A 13,085-nucleotide genomic window follows, 5' to 3' on the forward strand; every position below is an offset into this window, starting at 1 on the left:
TAATTTATAAATAAATTTAGGTTAGAATGAGTCAAACTGATTTATTTCTATCTAAGAAACAATTGTTCAAATTTGTAAAATATTTCACACCCTTGATTAAATAACTGTTGATTTTAAAATTGTGTTTCAAGTTTTAAAAATCCAATATACAACTAGCTAGTATTATAACATGAACTCAACAATCATGTGAAGAGTGAAGACATCTTCAAATAATTAAGAAACGGTCAATAGTACAAGTGTACTGCAACTATATTCTTTTGGTTTCGTTGGGATATATTGTTATAAGTGGTTTGCTTTGGGTAGGTATAACCATACGTTTTCTATCTTTGATATATATATATATATATATATATATATATATATATATATAAAGCCATTATTTATGTTTTCTTTAATGATGACAGCTAGCCATCCTTAAAGACTGAAAGGTTCCATAGAAAAAACAACAAGGAGTTTTGAAAAAAAGTGCAATCTCGATGAACAACTTGCATTGCAACTTGTTTTCTCAAATGGTTGAGTTGTATAAGAAAAAACAAAACTCAATTTACAGTCATTATTGAAAGTGATTCAATAAAAGTTGAATGACATCATATTGTGAAGTCATGCGTTGCAGTGATTCATCATATTGAAAGTGATTCAATAAAAATTGAACTTATACAGTACTTTGTTCTCATTTTGATTATTGCAACTTCTTGTCCAAGCTAGGAAGAGAAAAATGGCAACAAATGGCAAGACACCTGCGATAGGAATCGATTTGGGCACGACATACTCATGCGTTGCAGTGTGGCGGCAAGATCGAGTGGAGATCATCGTGAACGACCAAGGAAACAGAACAACACCCTCTTATGTTGCTTTCAATAACACCCAAAGGATGATTGGCGATGCTGCCAAGAACCAGGCTGCTACCAATCCAACCAACACTGTCTTTGGTAAAATACTAAACCCTTTAGCTTAATTATGCTTGCTTTAAATGGGAACTAAAATATATAAAGGTCATTTGCAATTTTTTCATTCATGAATATACTCACACGTGCACACACATACTAGTATTGGTTTAACTTCTGAAATGATCAAAATCCTAAAGGGTTAATCTAATGAAGCAAGATATAAGGTCTCACGTTTGATAGGTTACTTGTTCGAACTTTTACTTGTCTCTTTAGATCGAGTGAGATAAATGTAAGCTTTTTTTAGTATAAATTCCCACTAAAAAGCATTTTCCTTTGAATACACACTGCTCATGTTAAGAATGGCTTGGAGAGTACATATCTTGGAATATATCTTCTAAATTTTTAATATATCTTGGAAGGAGAAAGCTTCAATAAGACTAAGAATAAGTTTTTGAGAATGTGGAAGTTTTAAAGTGAAAAGTGTTTTCTACTTCTCCTTAATATAAAAAGCATTTAAGAGGGTTGAAAATACAATATAGCACAGTTAGACATCACCAAAAAAATTTGACCAATTAAATACAGCATATAATTGCTTTGTAAGTACGTACTAGTAGCAATGTAGCATCAAATTGATCACTATATATATATGTGGATGGTGAGGTTGTCTGACATCATATTTTTGGGAAAGACAACTCAATATACCTTGCTACCGTTACATATGGTCATACTCTGGATTGGGTCTGAAGATCTTTGAATTTGTTCCCTCTTGTGCTTCATTAGCCTCCTTTCTTGCTGATCTTTTCCACCACTCTTTATATATGATATAATGGCTATAATGTCGGTTTTTTGGAGCTTGTCTTCCCCCAAATATTGGGGAAAACTGATTCTGTGTAATGTAATAAAATCATTTTTTTTTACAAAATGTAATAAAATCTTATTACATAACTAACATACTGTATTAGTTTTTATTTAATTAAAAAGGTTGAATGTGTTTTATTATTGAATACGCACCTAAACTTCTTTTTTTCTACAAGGTCAACACATTTTTTAATAAAAATGCAACTATAAAAGCTTCGTTCTTTTGCTATGACTTTTCTATAATAGTGTTCAGTTAAGACAAAGTTGCATATAAAACCAAATAAAAAATTACAACCAGACGGTTCTTCTCTTGTTGCAATTATTATATATACGAATAATATGGATGACGATGCCAGCTTTTCAAGTTTTGAACTCAAATCTCCTTACTATAAGCAAACCGGCCGTATGAAAGTTTTCTCCTTCCTCTTGTAAAGGATAAAGCATATATAGTATAAAGAATAAAATACATAATTATTCTTAATTAAAAATTAATGATTAAATTTTGATAATTTTATAATTTATTTATATATTTTATTATAATTTTAATCATTAATAAAAAACAACTATTATTAATATATTTTTATCTTCTAAAATATACTCTAGTACACCCTTTAAAAAAGACAAATCTATAAATCTTGTGATATTATATTGACTGTCAGTATTCTATATATATATATGATTAATTATATCATATATCCTAACTGTTAATTATTATATGAGAAATTGAGAATGGATCTTCCAGTGACAATAAATATTTTTGGAAATGAATATCATATCACTTTTCCTTTATAAAATATTACTATTTTAAATTACAACATGTTTAGATATAAGTTGGGCTCAGTAAGTTCACATTCTAGTGCTCTTTTTATTAAGATACTAAAAATCAAATTATTGCTGAGCTTGCAACCTCTTAAAACAACATCATGTTAGTATTTCATCAAGCTCACCCTAAAACATAAGAGTTTAAATGCTATATATGTTCAGTGTAAAAAAATTTCTTTTGTTAGTCCATTCAAAATTATTATTATCATTATTATAAAAAAAATTTAATTATATAATAATTTGTGATGGGAGCAGAATGCAAAAATTCTTTCTTTATTTATTCCTACTATTATTATTATTTGCATGGTACATAATGGTATCATCATTATATCTAAGGATTTATTAGAGTGTTTCCGATGTCGTCCCAACATTTTGATTGTTGATGACATGACAACCGTTAAGGACTTTGAGTTCGGATTACAATGTTTACAATGCAACGGTCATTGCAACAAGATGGCTATCGCAATTTAAAATACTATATATCACTGAATCACTGAATATAATGAGACTTGTTTTATTTTGTAGATGCAAAGCGCCTAATTGGTAGGAGATTTAGTGATCAAGAGGTTCAAAGTGATATGAAGCTATGGCCATTCAAAGTCATTACTGATGTTAATGGCAAACCAATGATTGCTGTTGATTACAATTGTGAGGAAAGGCACTTTTCTGCAGAAGAAATTTCATCCATGGTTTTGGCAAAGATGCGTGACATTGCAGAGTCTTTCCTTGGATCAACAGTGAAGAAGGCTGTTATCACTGTGCCTGCTTACTTCAATGATTCTCAGCGACAAGCTACCAAAGATGCTGGTGCCATTGCTGGCCTCAATGTTTTGAAAATCCTCAATGAGCCAACTGCTGCTGCAATTGCATATCGGCTTGAAATGAAAAATTGTAATAATGAAGACAGGAATGTTTTTGTGTTTGATCTTGGTGGTGGTACTTTGGATGTGTCTCTTGTTGTTTTTGAGAAGGATCATATCCGAGTTAAGGCAACATCTGGAGATACTCACCTCGGAGGAGAGGACTTCGATAACAATATGGTGACTTACTGTGTGAAAGAGTTTCAGAGAAAGAATAAAATGGACATTAGTGGAAACAAAAGAGCCCTTAGGAGGTTGAGGACTGCTTGTGAGAAAGCAAAGAGGATACTCTCATGCTCTACAATGACCACCATTGAGGTAGACTCTTTGTATGATGGTATTGATTTCCACTCATCAATAAGTCGCGCAAAGTTTGAGGAACTCAACAAAGACTACCTTAACAAGTGTATGGAGTTTGTAGAGAAGTGTCTGATAGATGCTAAGATGGACAAGAGTAGTGTTCATGATGTTGTCCTCGCAGGTGGATCTACTAGGATTCCCAAATTGCAGCAACTATTAAGTGACTTCTTTGATGGGAAGGATCTCTGCAAATGCATCAATGCTGATGAGGCCGTTGCATATGGTGCTGCTGTCCATGCTTCTATGCTTAATGGTGAGTTCAGTGAGAAGGTTCAAAACGCTTTAATTTGGGAAGTCACTCCTCTTTCCCTTGGGTTGCAAAAAGAAGGAGGTATCATGAAAGTAATCATTCCTAGGAATACTAGCATTCCTACAAAGATGGAAGATGTATTCACAACACATTTGGATAACCAAATCAATATCTTGATTCATGTTTATGAGGGTGAGAGGCAAATAACTAGAGACAACAACTTGTTGGGCAAGTTTGTGCTAGAAATTCCTCCAGTTCCGCGTGGTGTTCCTCAAATAATCGTTTGCTTTGAAGTTGATGATGAGGGTATCTTGCACGTCTCTGCCAAGGAGAATTCCTTGGGAATAAACAACAAGGTGGCCGTAATAAATGACAAAGGAAGGATTTCTCAGGAAGAAATTAAGAGGATGATATCAGAAGCAGAGAAGTACAAAGCTGAAGATGAGATGTATAGGAAGAAAGTAGAAGCAAGGCATGCATTGGAGAAGGACGTGTACAACATAAGGAATGCTATAAACTATAAGGGGATTAGTTTGAAGCTTTCTCCGGAAGACAAGGAAAAGATCAATGATGCAGTTGATCGTGCCTTAGAATGGCTTGAGGTCAGAGTGGATGCAGAAAAAGAAGATGTTGACATGATCCGGGGCACTCTTTCTAGCGTTTTTGATCCAATCATGGTTAAAATGATAAAGGGTGAGGATAATGGTGCGCCTCCAGGTACTGTTGCTAGCTCTGGTAGCAATAGTGGGAAGAATCGCTTGTTATCAATATTGGCAAAATTTGCTTTCCAGGCAGTGTGTTCATCTGTTACAGGTGATATCATTGGATTTACTTCCGCGATTGTTAACTGTTTGTCAAATTAGTTAGTTTATTAAAACTTGGTAAAATGTCAATAGAGCAAGCTGTAAATAAACAGCTTCTTATTCAAAGTGTGAGTTTCTGACTAGGAACTATTATGAGATTAATTAATGTGTAAGACTTGTTTTCTGGTGTATCTGATCCCATTTTATCAGATTGATTTCTTTTTCCTGCATCTTGTCATGCATTGCTGGTAGTAATAATAAAAAGACGTTCTGGTTAAAAGAATTGGCGAAATTCGCTCTCAAAGCAGTATTTTTAGCTGAGGAGAAGCAAAATGAATAGCATGCTATCAACCTTAAAGGTGGCAGTTTCTGTTGTTACTGTTGTAATACATGATTTCTGGTGTATGTGATCCCTTTTGTCAGAATGGTTTATTTTTCTCTTCCTACTGCATCTTGTTATGCACTACTGCTATTGGTGTTTTACGACATTTCATTAGAATCTACTGTGCCCTCATGATATGTGTCATACTCTTTTCAAGAACCAATGGAGAAATTCGTTTGCTCAGGAGTCTAGTAACTTGGGGTTATTGGAATTGAAATATGAATTATATTTTATTCCTCTTTTCGTTAGAATTCTCATTCGTTATAGTCTCTCCTTTTGAAACAAACACCCGTCTAATGATTCACCAACTGTATTTCCTCTAAAAATTTAGATTGATACATTAAACACAAAATCATGTATTACAACATTGTAATCCTCATTCTGTTCTGAAATATAATCTCCAATAAAAAAATATAGCTACATGAGCAAAAAACATTGGACTTATTTGGGTAAACTTTACTAGAAGCACATTTAGGAGAATAATATATATATATAAGTCATTCATTAATAGAGGTCCTCTTATTTTTTTAAAAAGTTATATGAGAGAATTTTTATAAATTAATTAATGAAAAATTTATTTTAACGTATGAAAAATTCATTATTTTTTTCTGTTAAAAGTGTTTCAAAACAAATTTAACCTCCGTTACATATTGATGATCAGTATATTGCGACTCTGTCAATCTTAACATTTTTATTTGATTATCTATTCCTGTTTTGCATTACTTGTTCCAGGATTGGTCTTGTGCACGGTTTCTCGTTCCTCTGAGTATATATTTTTTCTTTGCTAAGAAAAATGTTAATTCAGTGTATTTCTTTTTTTTTTTTTTTAATATATCTTATCAAATAGTGTGTTTCTTAAGAAGAAATTAACCAAGGTGCAAGACCAACCAAAGACCCTTTCATTAATTAATTAACAATCAATTCCTTGGTTCTGTATAAAGGATGATGATCATATTACTTGGTTTAGTGAAGAGTATTCATGAACTCATAAAGGATGATGATCATATTACTTGGTTTCATGCTCTAAGAGAGGCCAATCAAATAGCTGATTGCTCACTTGATTCATTCTTAACTAAATTTAGTTCTTTAACCAAGCTTTCATGTTTGTTTATCATCATTCCTTTTAAGAATATCATCTTCTTTTTTCTAGGAATACCATCAATGCAGATATCTCATTTTTAACCTTATTAACTTCATTTTACATTTGTCATTTTGAAAATTTGTTACTATCTTTAATCATACCATATACATTCTTTAATATTTTTTATACGTATTATATAAAAGATAAATAATATAGAGAATCATATTAAAAATTAAGAATAATTTGATATAGATAAAATATTAATTGCATTTTTAAAAGATAAATAATATAGAGAATCATATTAAAAATTAAGAATAATTTGATATAGATAAAATATTAATTGCATTTTTAAACTTACGTATTATCATTTAAAAATAAACAAATAAATTAACGTTAATTACTATTTTAAACTTGCTAACTTAGAAAGTGGTGTGTCGTGCACGATAGCCACTCAAACCCGTGTTTTTTAAACCTTGTTTTTTACACGAATAATGACAAAGGTTGAAGACTTACTTCTTAAGTCAATGAATACGGGACACAGGTTCAAAACACACTTCGCTTGTCTTTTCCCACGGATATCAAATTCAACAACTAAGTCTAAATTCTAGACCCTGATATATTCCCATTTTCCCACGGATTAGACGACGCACGTAAATTCATCTTAATGTGGGTACATTAACTAGTCAAAGAATATTATAAGAAAACAAGTTTTGTGTAACCCTCAATAAATTGATATGACGAGCACATAAATCAACCAAACACAAGTCTTTATGGGACCCTCAATAAACCGATACTACAAGTCTAATTTTATTAACTTATTTCATAGAAGATGATATGTGATTGTGAAATAGAGAGATGAAATTATTAGAGATTAAAGAATAATTTGTTAAAAAGGAAATATTATTGAAAATAAAATAACATAAAGTGACCATTCAAATGAATAAAATAGAGATGAAATCACCCAAAGAAATTGCAGTTATTGAAATGACTCAAATGAGTAAATTTGAGATAAAATAAAAGTCATCATGTTTTTATTATTGCAAAAACTATTTCATTAAAGATAATTAAAATATATTATTTTTTATACTTTATATTTATTATCTCAAAATTAAAATAGAAAAACTAATAATATTCAATTGTATAAAAATAATTATTTATGATATATATATATATATATATATATATATATATATATATAAGATAATTTATAAGACATTTACTGTTTTTTTAGGATTACTCTATTAAAGAGAATACTACTAGTTATTCAAATTGTAACTATCATCTTGGTGATTTGAGTGGTATTAGCTTATTAGGAATGAATTCTTAAGTAAATTATTGAATTTAAATTTTTTAGATAAAAAATGTGGTAAAAAATCCTACTAAAGATATAAATTTCTGACAAGCGTTAATTATCAACAAATTAGTAAATAATTTACATGAATATGATGATGATAAAAAAAAGTTACTTAAATAGGAAAGAAATAAAAGATGTAACGTATCGTGTTATGATTCATATGAGAAAAAGTTACTTATTAAATATATAAAGTGTTTTAATTGTTCAAACTTAACAAGTTGGAGCGAAAAGTATAGTCTTCGTGAGCGAAAAGTATAGTCTTAGTAGTTTATTATTCTTTAATCTCTAATCATTTCTTCTTTGTGGGAGACTCTATAAGAGTGGAATATAATTTATTTTCGCTTCTTGTTGCTCTGTTAGAGATATTTGGAATCAAAATAAAAAACACAGCAGTGTCCCTGCACAAGTGCCAGTTTCTTCTGCTCCAAACTAAACTTTACTGATCTGAGAGTGTGCAAGAGAGAAACTAAATGGCAACAAATGAGAACACACCGGTGATAGGGATCGATCTAGGCACGACATACTCGTGCGTTGCAGTGTGGCAACACGACCGTGTGGTGATCATCACGAACGACCAAGGGAACAGAACAACACCCTCTTGTGTTGCCTTCAAAAACACCCAAAGGATGATCGGTGATGCTGCTATAAATCAAGCTGCTGCCAATCCAACCAATACTGTCTTTGGTAAAATATACGCTAAACCTATTTAATTTCCTTATATATGGTGCATCAATTTACCCTTACTAACCTTAGCCCTGATTGATGGTTAGGGCATCATCTTGTCCATTATCATTGTTAACCAGTTGACAAGTGTATCAATTTGAGAGTGTCGAATGCACACAGATTTTGTTTATATTTAGATTAAAACAAATCTAATTTATAAGTAAAAGATAAGAAATTTAAAATATAAGATGCAAAAAGATAAAAGATAAGATAAAGATTTAAATAAAAAGATAAGAGATAAAAGATAGAGAAATAAAATATTTAAATTTAAAGGTGATAAAGAAAAAAAATAAAAAAAATAAACAATATGAATTCAAGTGAATTTTTGTTAAGACCTAACCTGTCTTGTTTGTTTAGAATGTATGATTTTATGATTTTTGTTTATCAATTCAAGTGAATTTATCCTACCACATCTATTCATTTACTTCTCCTTATTCTTTAGGATGACAAACCTATTTTATTTCAAATAACATGCATAAAGTATGAATTCTAGATGTTTGCATGAATACATGGACATAAAATTATTACTTTATTATGAAATCCTTTCTTTTTGTTCGATTAGAAGTTATCCTCTCCCGAATGTCTAATCCCTATAAAAACTAATGCATGCATACTTTCTTTAAATCTTATTTAGAAGTTACCCCTCCCGAACACCTGGTATTGCATTAATAAACACTGAAGAGTACATCAATACATCGCTTTAACTTTTAGGCCGGCCAAGTCCTAACTAGGAGTTTAGTCACTCATGCCATGAGGACTTTACAATAACAAGAGGTGAAATAAAGAAAGAGAGAAAATGGTGAAAGCAAGGAAAGATTTCCCCTACTAGAGGGGGTTGGAGGTGTGTCTTTTTGTTTGACTTGACTTCCTCTTTTATAGTTGTTGAAATGGATTTGGATCTAATGCTAAAAATATTTCTTTTTGATATTTTTTCGATCTTTTTTTCTTTTAATCTATCATTTTCATATCTACAAGCCATAAATAATAAAAATATCAATTCCTATCCTTTAAGCCAAAAACAACTACTAAATAAATATTTTTAAAGATATTTTAATATATTTTTATTATAAAAATAGCCCATATTTAACGGTTATCAATGATATGTAGTTAGTTGTCTCTTTAGTGTATTTTTTATCCAGAGATGAGTCGAGTTAAGATCAAGATAGGATAAGATCTATTCCTCTATCCATATATTATATGTATATAAAATATACATATAATAATAATATTCAATCTATTATAAAAAATATATAATAATATTAGTGATTTTGTCCATGATATTTTCTTTGATGGAAATTTATTAAAAATTATTAATCATTAATTAATTGAAAAATAAAATCCATTAAAATGATTGATTTTATACACACTTCACCTATCATAGAGTGTAGTTAATATTTTTCTAATATATATATATATATATATATATATATATATAATATTATTATGAAAAATATGTATCTAAGATTTATATTTAATGAATATAATATGTAGTAATATAACTTTTTTTGCTAGTGGTTAAATCAAATTAAATTTAAAAATAAGAAGTGTCTTTGAAAGGAGTAAACCATAAAATTAAAATTAAACACTTAAATATATGAGATTAGAATAAAATACGACAAAACACTCTAGTTTATATATGAAAAAAATTGGTGAACATCAAACTCTATTAGCATTAAAGGTGTGATAACAATCACAAAGTGTTCCACCTTAAATAGTATTATGAGTTTAAGTTTTAAATACTTGGTTACCTTAATTTGCAGGAAACTCTTGTTTATTTTGCAGGTGCTAAGCGGCTAATTGGTAGGAGATTTAGTAATCCAGAGGTTCAAAGTGATATGAAGCAATGGCCATTCAAAGTCATTGCTGATGTTAATGACAAACCAATGATCGCTGTTAATTACAATTGTGAGGAAAGGCACTTTTCTGCAGAAGAAATTTCGTCCATGGTTTTGGAAAAAATGCGAGCGATTGCAGAGTCATTCCTTGGATCAACAGTGAAGAATGCTGTTATCACTGTGCCAGCTTACTTCAATGACTCTCAGCGACAAGCTACCAAAGATGCTGGTGCCATTGCTGGCCTCAATGTTTTGAGAATCATCAATGAGCCAACTGCTGCGGCAATTGCATATCGGCTTGAAAGGAAAAATTGTAATAATGAAAGAAGGAATGTTTTTGTGTTTGATCTTGGTGGTGGTACTTTGGATGTGTCTCTTCTTGTTTTTGAGAAGGATTATATCCGAGTTAAGGCAACATCTGGAGACACTCACCTCGGAGGAGAGGACTTCGATAACAATATGGTGACTTACTGTGTGAAAGAGTTTCAGAGAAAGAATAAAAAGGACATTAGTGGAAACGAAAGAGCCCTTAGGAGGTTGAGGACTGCTTGTGAGAAAGCAAAGAGAATACTTTCATCCACTGTAATGACCACCATTGAGGTAGACTCTTTGTATGATGGTATTGATTTCCACTCATCAATAAGTCGCGCAAAGTTTGAGGAACTCAACATGGACTACCTTAACAAGTGTATGGAGTTTGTAGAGAAGTGTCTGATAGATGCTAAGATGGACAAGAGTAGTGTTCATGATGTTGTCCTCGCAGGTGGATCTACTAGGATTCCCAAATTGCAGCAACTATTAAGTGACTTCTTTGATGGGAAGGATCTCTGCAAATGCATCAATGCTGATGAGGCCGTTGCATATGGTGCTGCTGTCCATGCTTCTATGCTTAATGGTGAGTCCAGTGAGAAGGTTCAAAACACTTTACCGAGGGAAGTCACTCCTCTTTCCCTTGGGTTGCAAAAAGAAGGAGGTATCATGAAAGTAATCATTCCTAGGAATACTAGCATTCCTACAAAGATGGAAGATGTATTCACAACACATTTGGATAACCAAATCAATATCTTGATTCATGTTTATGAGGGTGAGAGGCAAAGAACTAGAGACAACAACTTGTTGGGCAAGTTTGTGCTAGAAATTCCTCCAGTTCCGCGTGGTGTTCCTCAAATAATCGTTTGCTTTGAAGTTGATGATGAGGGTATCTTGCACGTCTCTGCCAAGGAGAATTCCTTGGGAATAACCAAGAAGGTGACCATAATAAATGACAAAGGAAGGCTTTCTGAGGAAGAAATTAAGAGGATGATATCAGAAGCAGAGAGGTACAAAGCTGAAGATGAGATGTATAGGAAGAAGGTAGAAGCAAGGTATGCATTGGAGAAGTACGCATACAACATAAGGAATGCTATAAAGCATAAGGGGATTAGTTTGAAGCTTTCTCCGGAAGACAAGGAAAAGATCAATGATGCAGTTGATCGTGCCTTAGAATGGCTTGAGGTCAGTGTGGATGCTGAAAAAGAAGATGTTGACAATTTCCGGGGCAATCTTTCTAGCGTTTTTGATACAATCATGGTTAAAATGATAAAGGGTGAGGATAATGGTGCGCCTCCAGGTGCTGTTGCTAGCTCTGGTAGCAAAAGTGGGAAGAATCGCTGGTTATCAATATTGGCAAAATTTGGTCTCCAGGCAGTGTATTCAGCTGTTACAGGTGATATCATTGGATTTGTTTCCGTGATTGTTTACTGTTTGGCAAATTAGCTATTATTTATCATTTTGAAGATAGAAATTAAATCAATAATAAGAAAACATGAAAGTTCATTTGTAATGCAGAGAATTGAGTTGAGAATCTTTTACTAGCATTTGTAGAAATCCAATTGTCATCTATTCTAGTACTCTTGTTCATCGAGTTATCAACACATGCAAACTCGAGAGAAAACAGCAGAAGACTTACTAATAAGAAATAACTTAAATTAGCAGTGACCACAAGTGAAATGAATGATCCTTAACAAAAGCAATCAAGAATTAACTATTCAATGCAACTAGGTTCAGATTCAAATACTAGCACAAGGAAATTGAAATACAGCAACGTTAAAATAACCACTTTTGTTTTTTGTCAAATACATCATTCTAATTAGTGATCAATTATATCATTCGAACTCCGAAGAAAACCTATAAGAATTTTTCAAACATTTGAACTCCGAAGTCTCAACTAAACTTATCAATAACAAACGAAAGCCACCAATTAAATAGCAATAGCAACAGTTATCGATTACTAGTTTTTAGAGGGTCATTCTCATAAGTATATGAATACATTATCTTTTATTTATTTATTTCAAATATTATCTTTTAATTTAAATTTCATTTTTTATTTGAATTTTATATATGAATACATTATATTAAATTTAAAACATCTTTCCATTTTAAATAAACTAAAATTTAAAATCATTGTTATAATCTTAGTCAATCTTAATTTAAATTTTTTTTATTTTAAATCTTGACATATCATATATCAATAAAAATGATGTCAATATTAATTTGATTAACTTATTTTCATAAGTTTCTCATCAATTTTAAAAGTCTCATCTCTTTTAATTTAATTTTAGAGTTTAATTTTTACACACTACTAATTATTAACTAATGAAAAAAACCATCTTAGATATAATTTTAAAAATTATTATTATAAAAAAAACAATAATCTTATCCTACATTATTATAATTTAAAAGAAATAGCATTTCAAACTAATTATTATATTTTTTTCTGATCTAAAGTCTATTGCATTGGTAGGTGTTATACTTTTGAGATATTATCTACTTTGATTCGCATAACTTCACAATTTTATTCTTAAAAAACATCTCAATAAATTAAATATATA

General features: G+C 30.9%; 2 protein-coding genes across 2 annotated transcripts; both read left to right on the plus strand.

Annotated features, from left to right (window-relative positions):
- Positions 1 to 482: 482 nt before the first annotated feature.
- On the plus strand, positions 483 to 5,070 carry LOC114394972 (heat shock cognate 70 kDa protein 2-like). Its single transcript, XM_028356651.1, has 2 exons — positions 483 to 929; positions 3,093 to 5,070. Exons 1-2 carry the CDS (start codon positions 716 to 718, stop codon positions 4,898 to 4,900), a joined length of 2,022 nt encoding a protein of 673 aa, XP_028212452.1. The 5' UTR covers positions 483 to 715; the 3' UTR covers positions 4,901 to 5,070.
- Positions 5,071 to 7,948: 2,878 nt separating this feature from the next.
- On the plus strand, positions 7,949 to 12,073 carry LOC114394971 (heat shock cognate 70 kDa protein 2-like). The gene is made up of 2 exons (XM_028356650.1): positions 7,949 to 8,341; positions 10,163 to 12,073. The coding sequence occupies exons 1-2, from the start codon at positions 8,128 to 8,130 to the stop codon at positions 11,968 to 11,970; spliced, it is 2,022 nt and encodes a 673-aa protein (XP_028212451.1). The 5' UTR covers positions 7,949 to 8,127; the 3' UTR covers positions 11,971 to 12,073.
- The last annotated feature ends 1,012 nt before the right edge of the window (positions 12,074 to 13,085 follow it).

The sequence above is a fragment of the Glycine soja genome, chromosome 18 (genome assembly GCF_004193775.1).
Source record: "Glycine soja cultivar W05 chromosome 18, ASM419377v2, whole genome shotgun sequence".
Classification (NCBI taxonomy): Eukaryota; Viridiplantae; Streptophyta; class Magnoliopsida; order Fabales; family Fabaceae; genus Glycine; species Glycine soja.

What these genes read in the sequence shown, in the direction of transcription:
- LOC114394972 (XM_028356651.1), top strand. Translation starts at nt 716, where the DNA reads ATGGCAACAAATGGCAAGACACCTGCGATAGGAATCGATTTGGGCACG. An exon ending in TCCAACCAACACTGTCTTTG is followed by an intron (nt 930 to 3,092) that starts GTAAAATACTAA and finishes TTTATTTTGTAG; the next exon opens with ATGCAAAGCGCCTAATTGGT.
- LOC114394971 (XM_028356650.1), top strand. Translation starts at nt 8,128, where the DNA reads ATGGCAACAAATGAGAACACACCGGTGATAGGGATCGATCTAGGCACG. An exon ending in TCCAACCAATACTGTCTTTG is followed by an intron (nt 8,342 to 10,162) that starts GTAAAATATACG and finishes TTTATTTTGCAG; the next exon opens with GTGCTAAGCGGCTAATTGGT.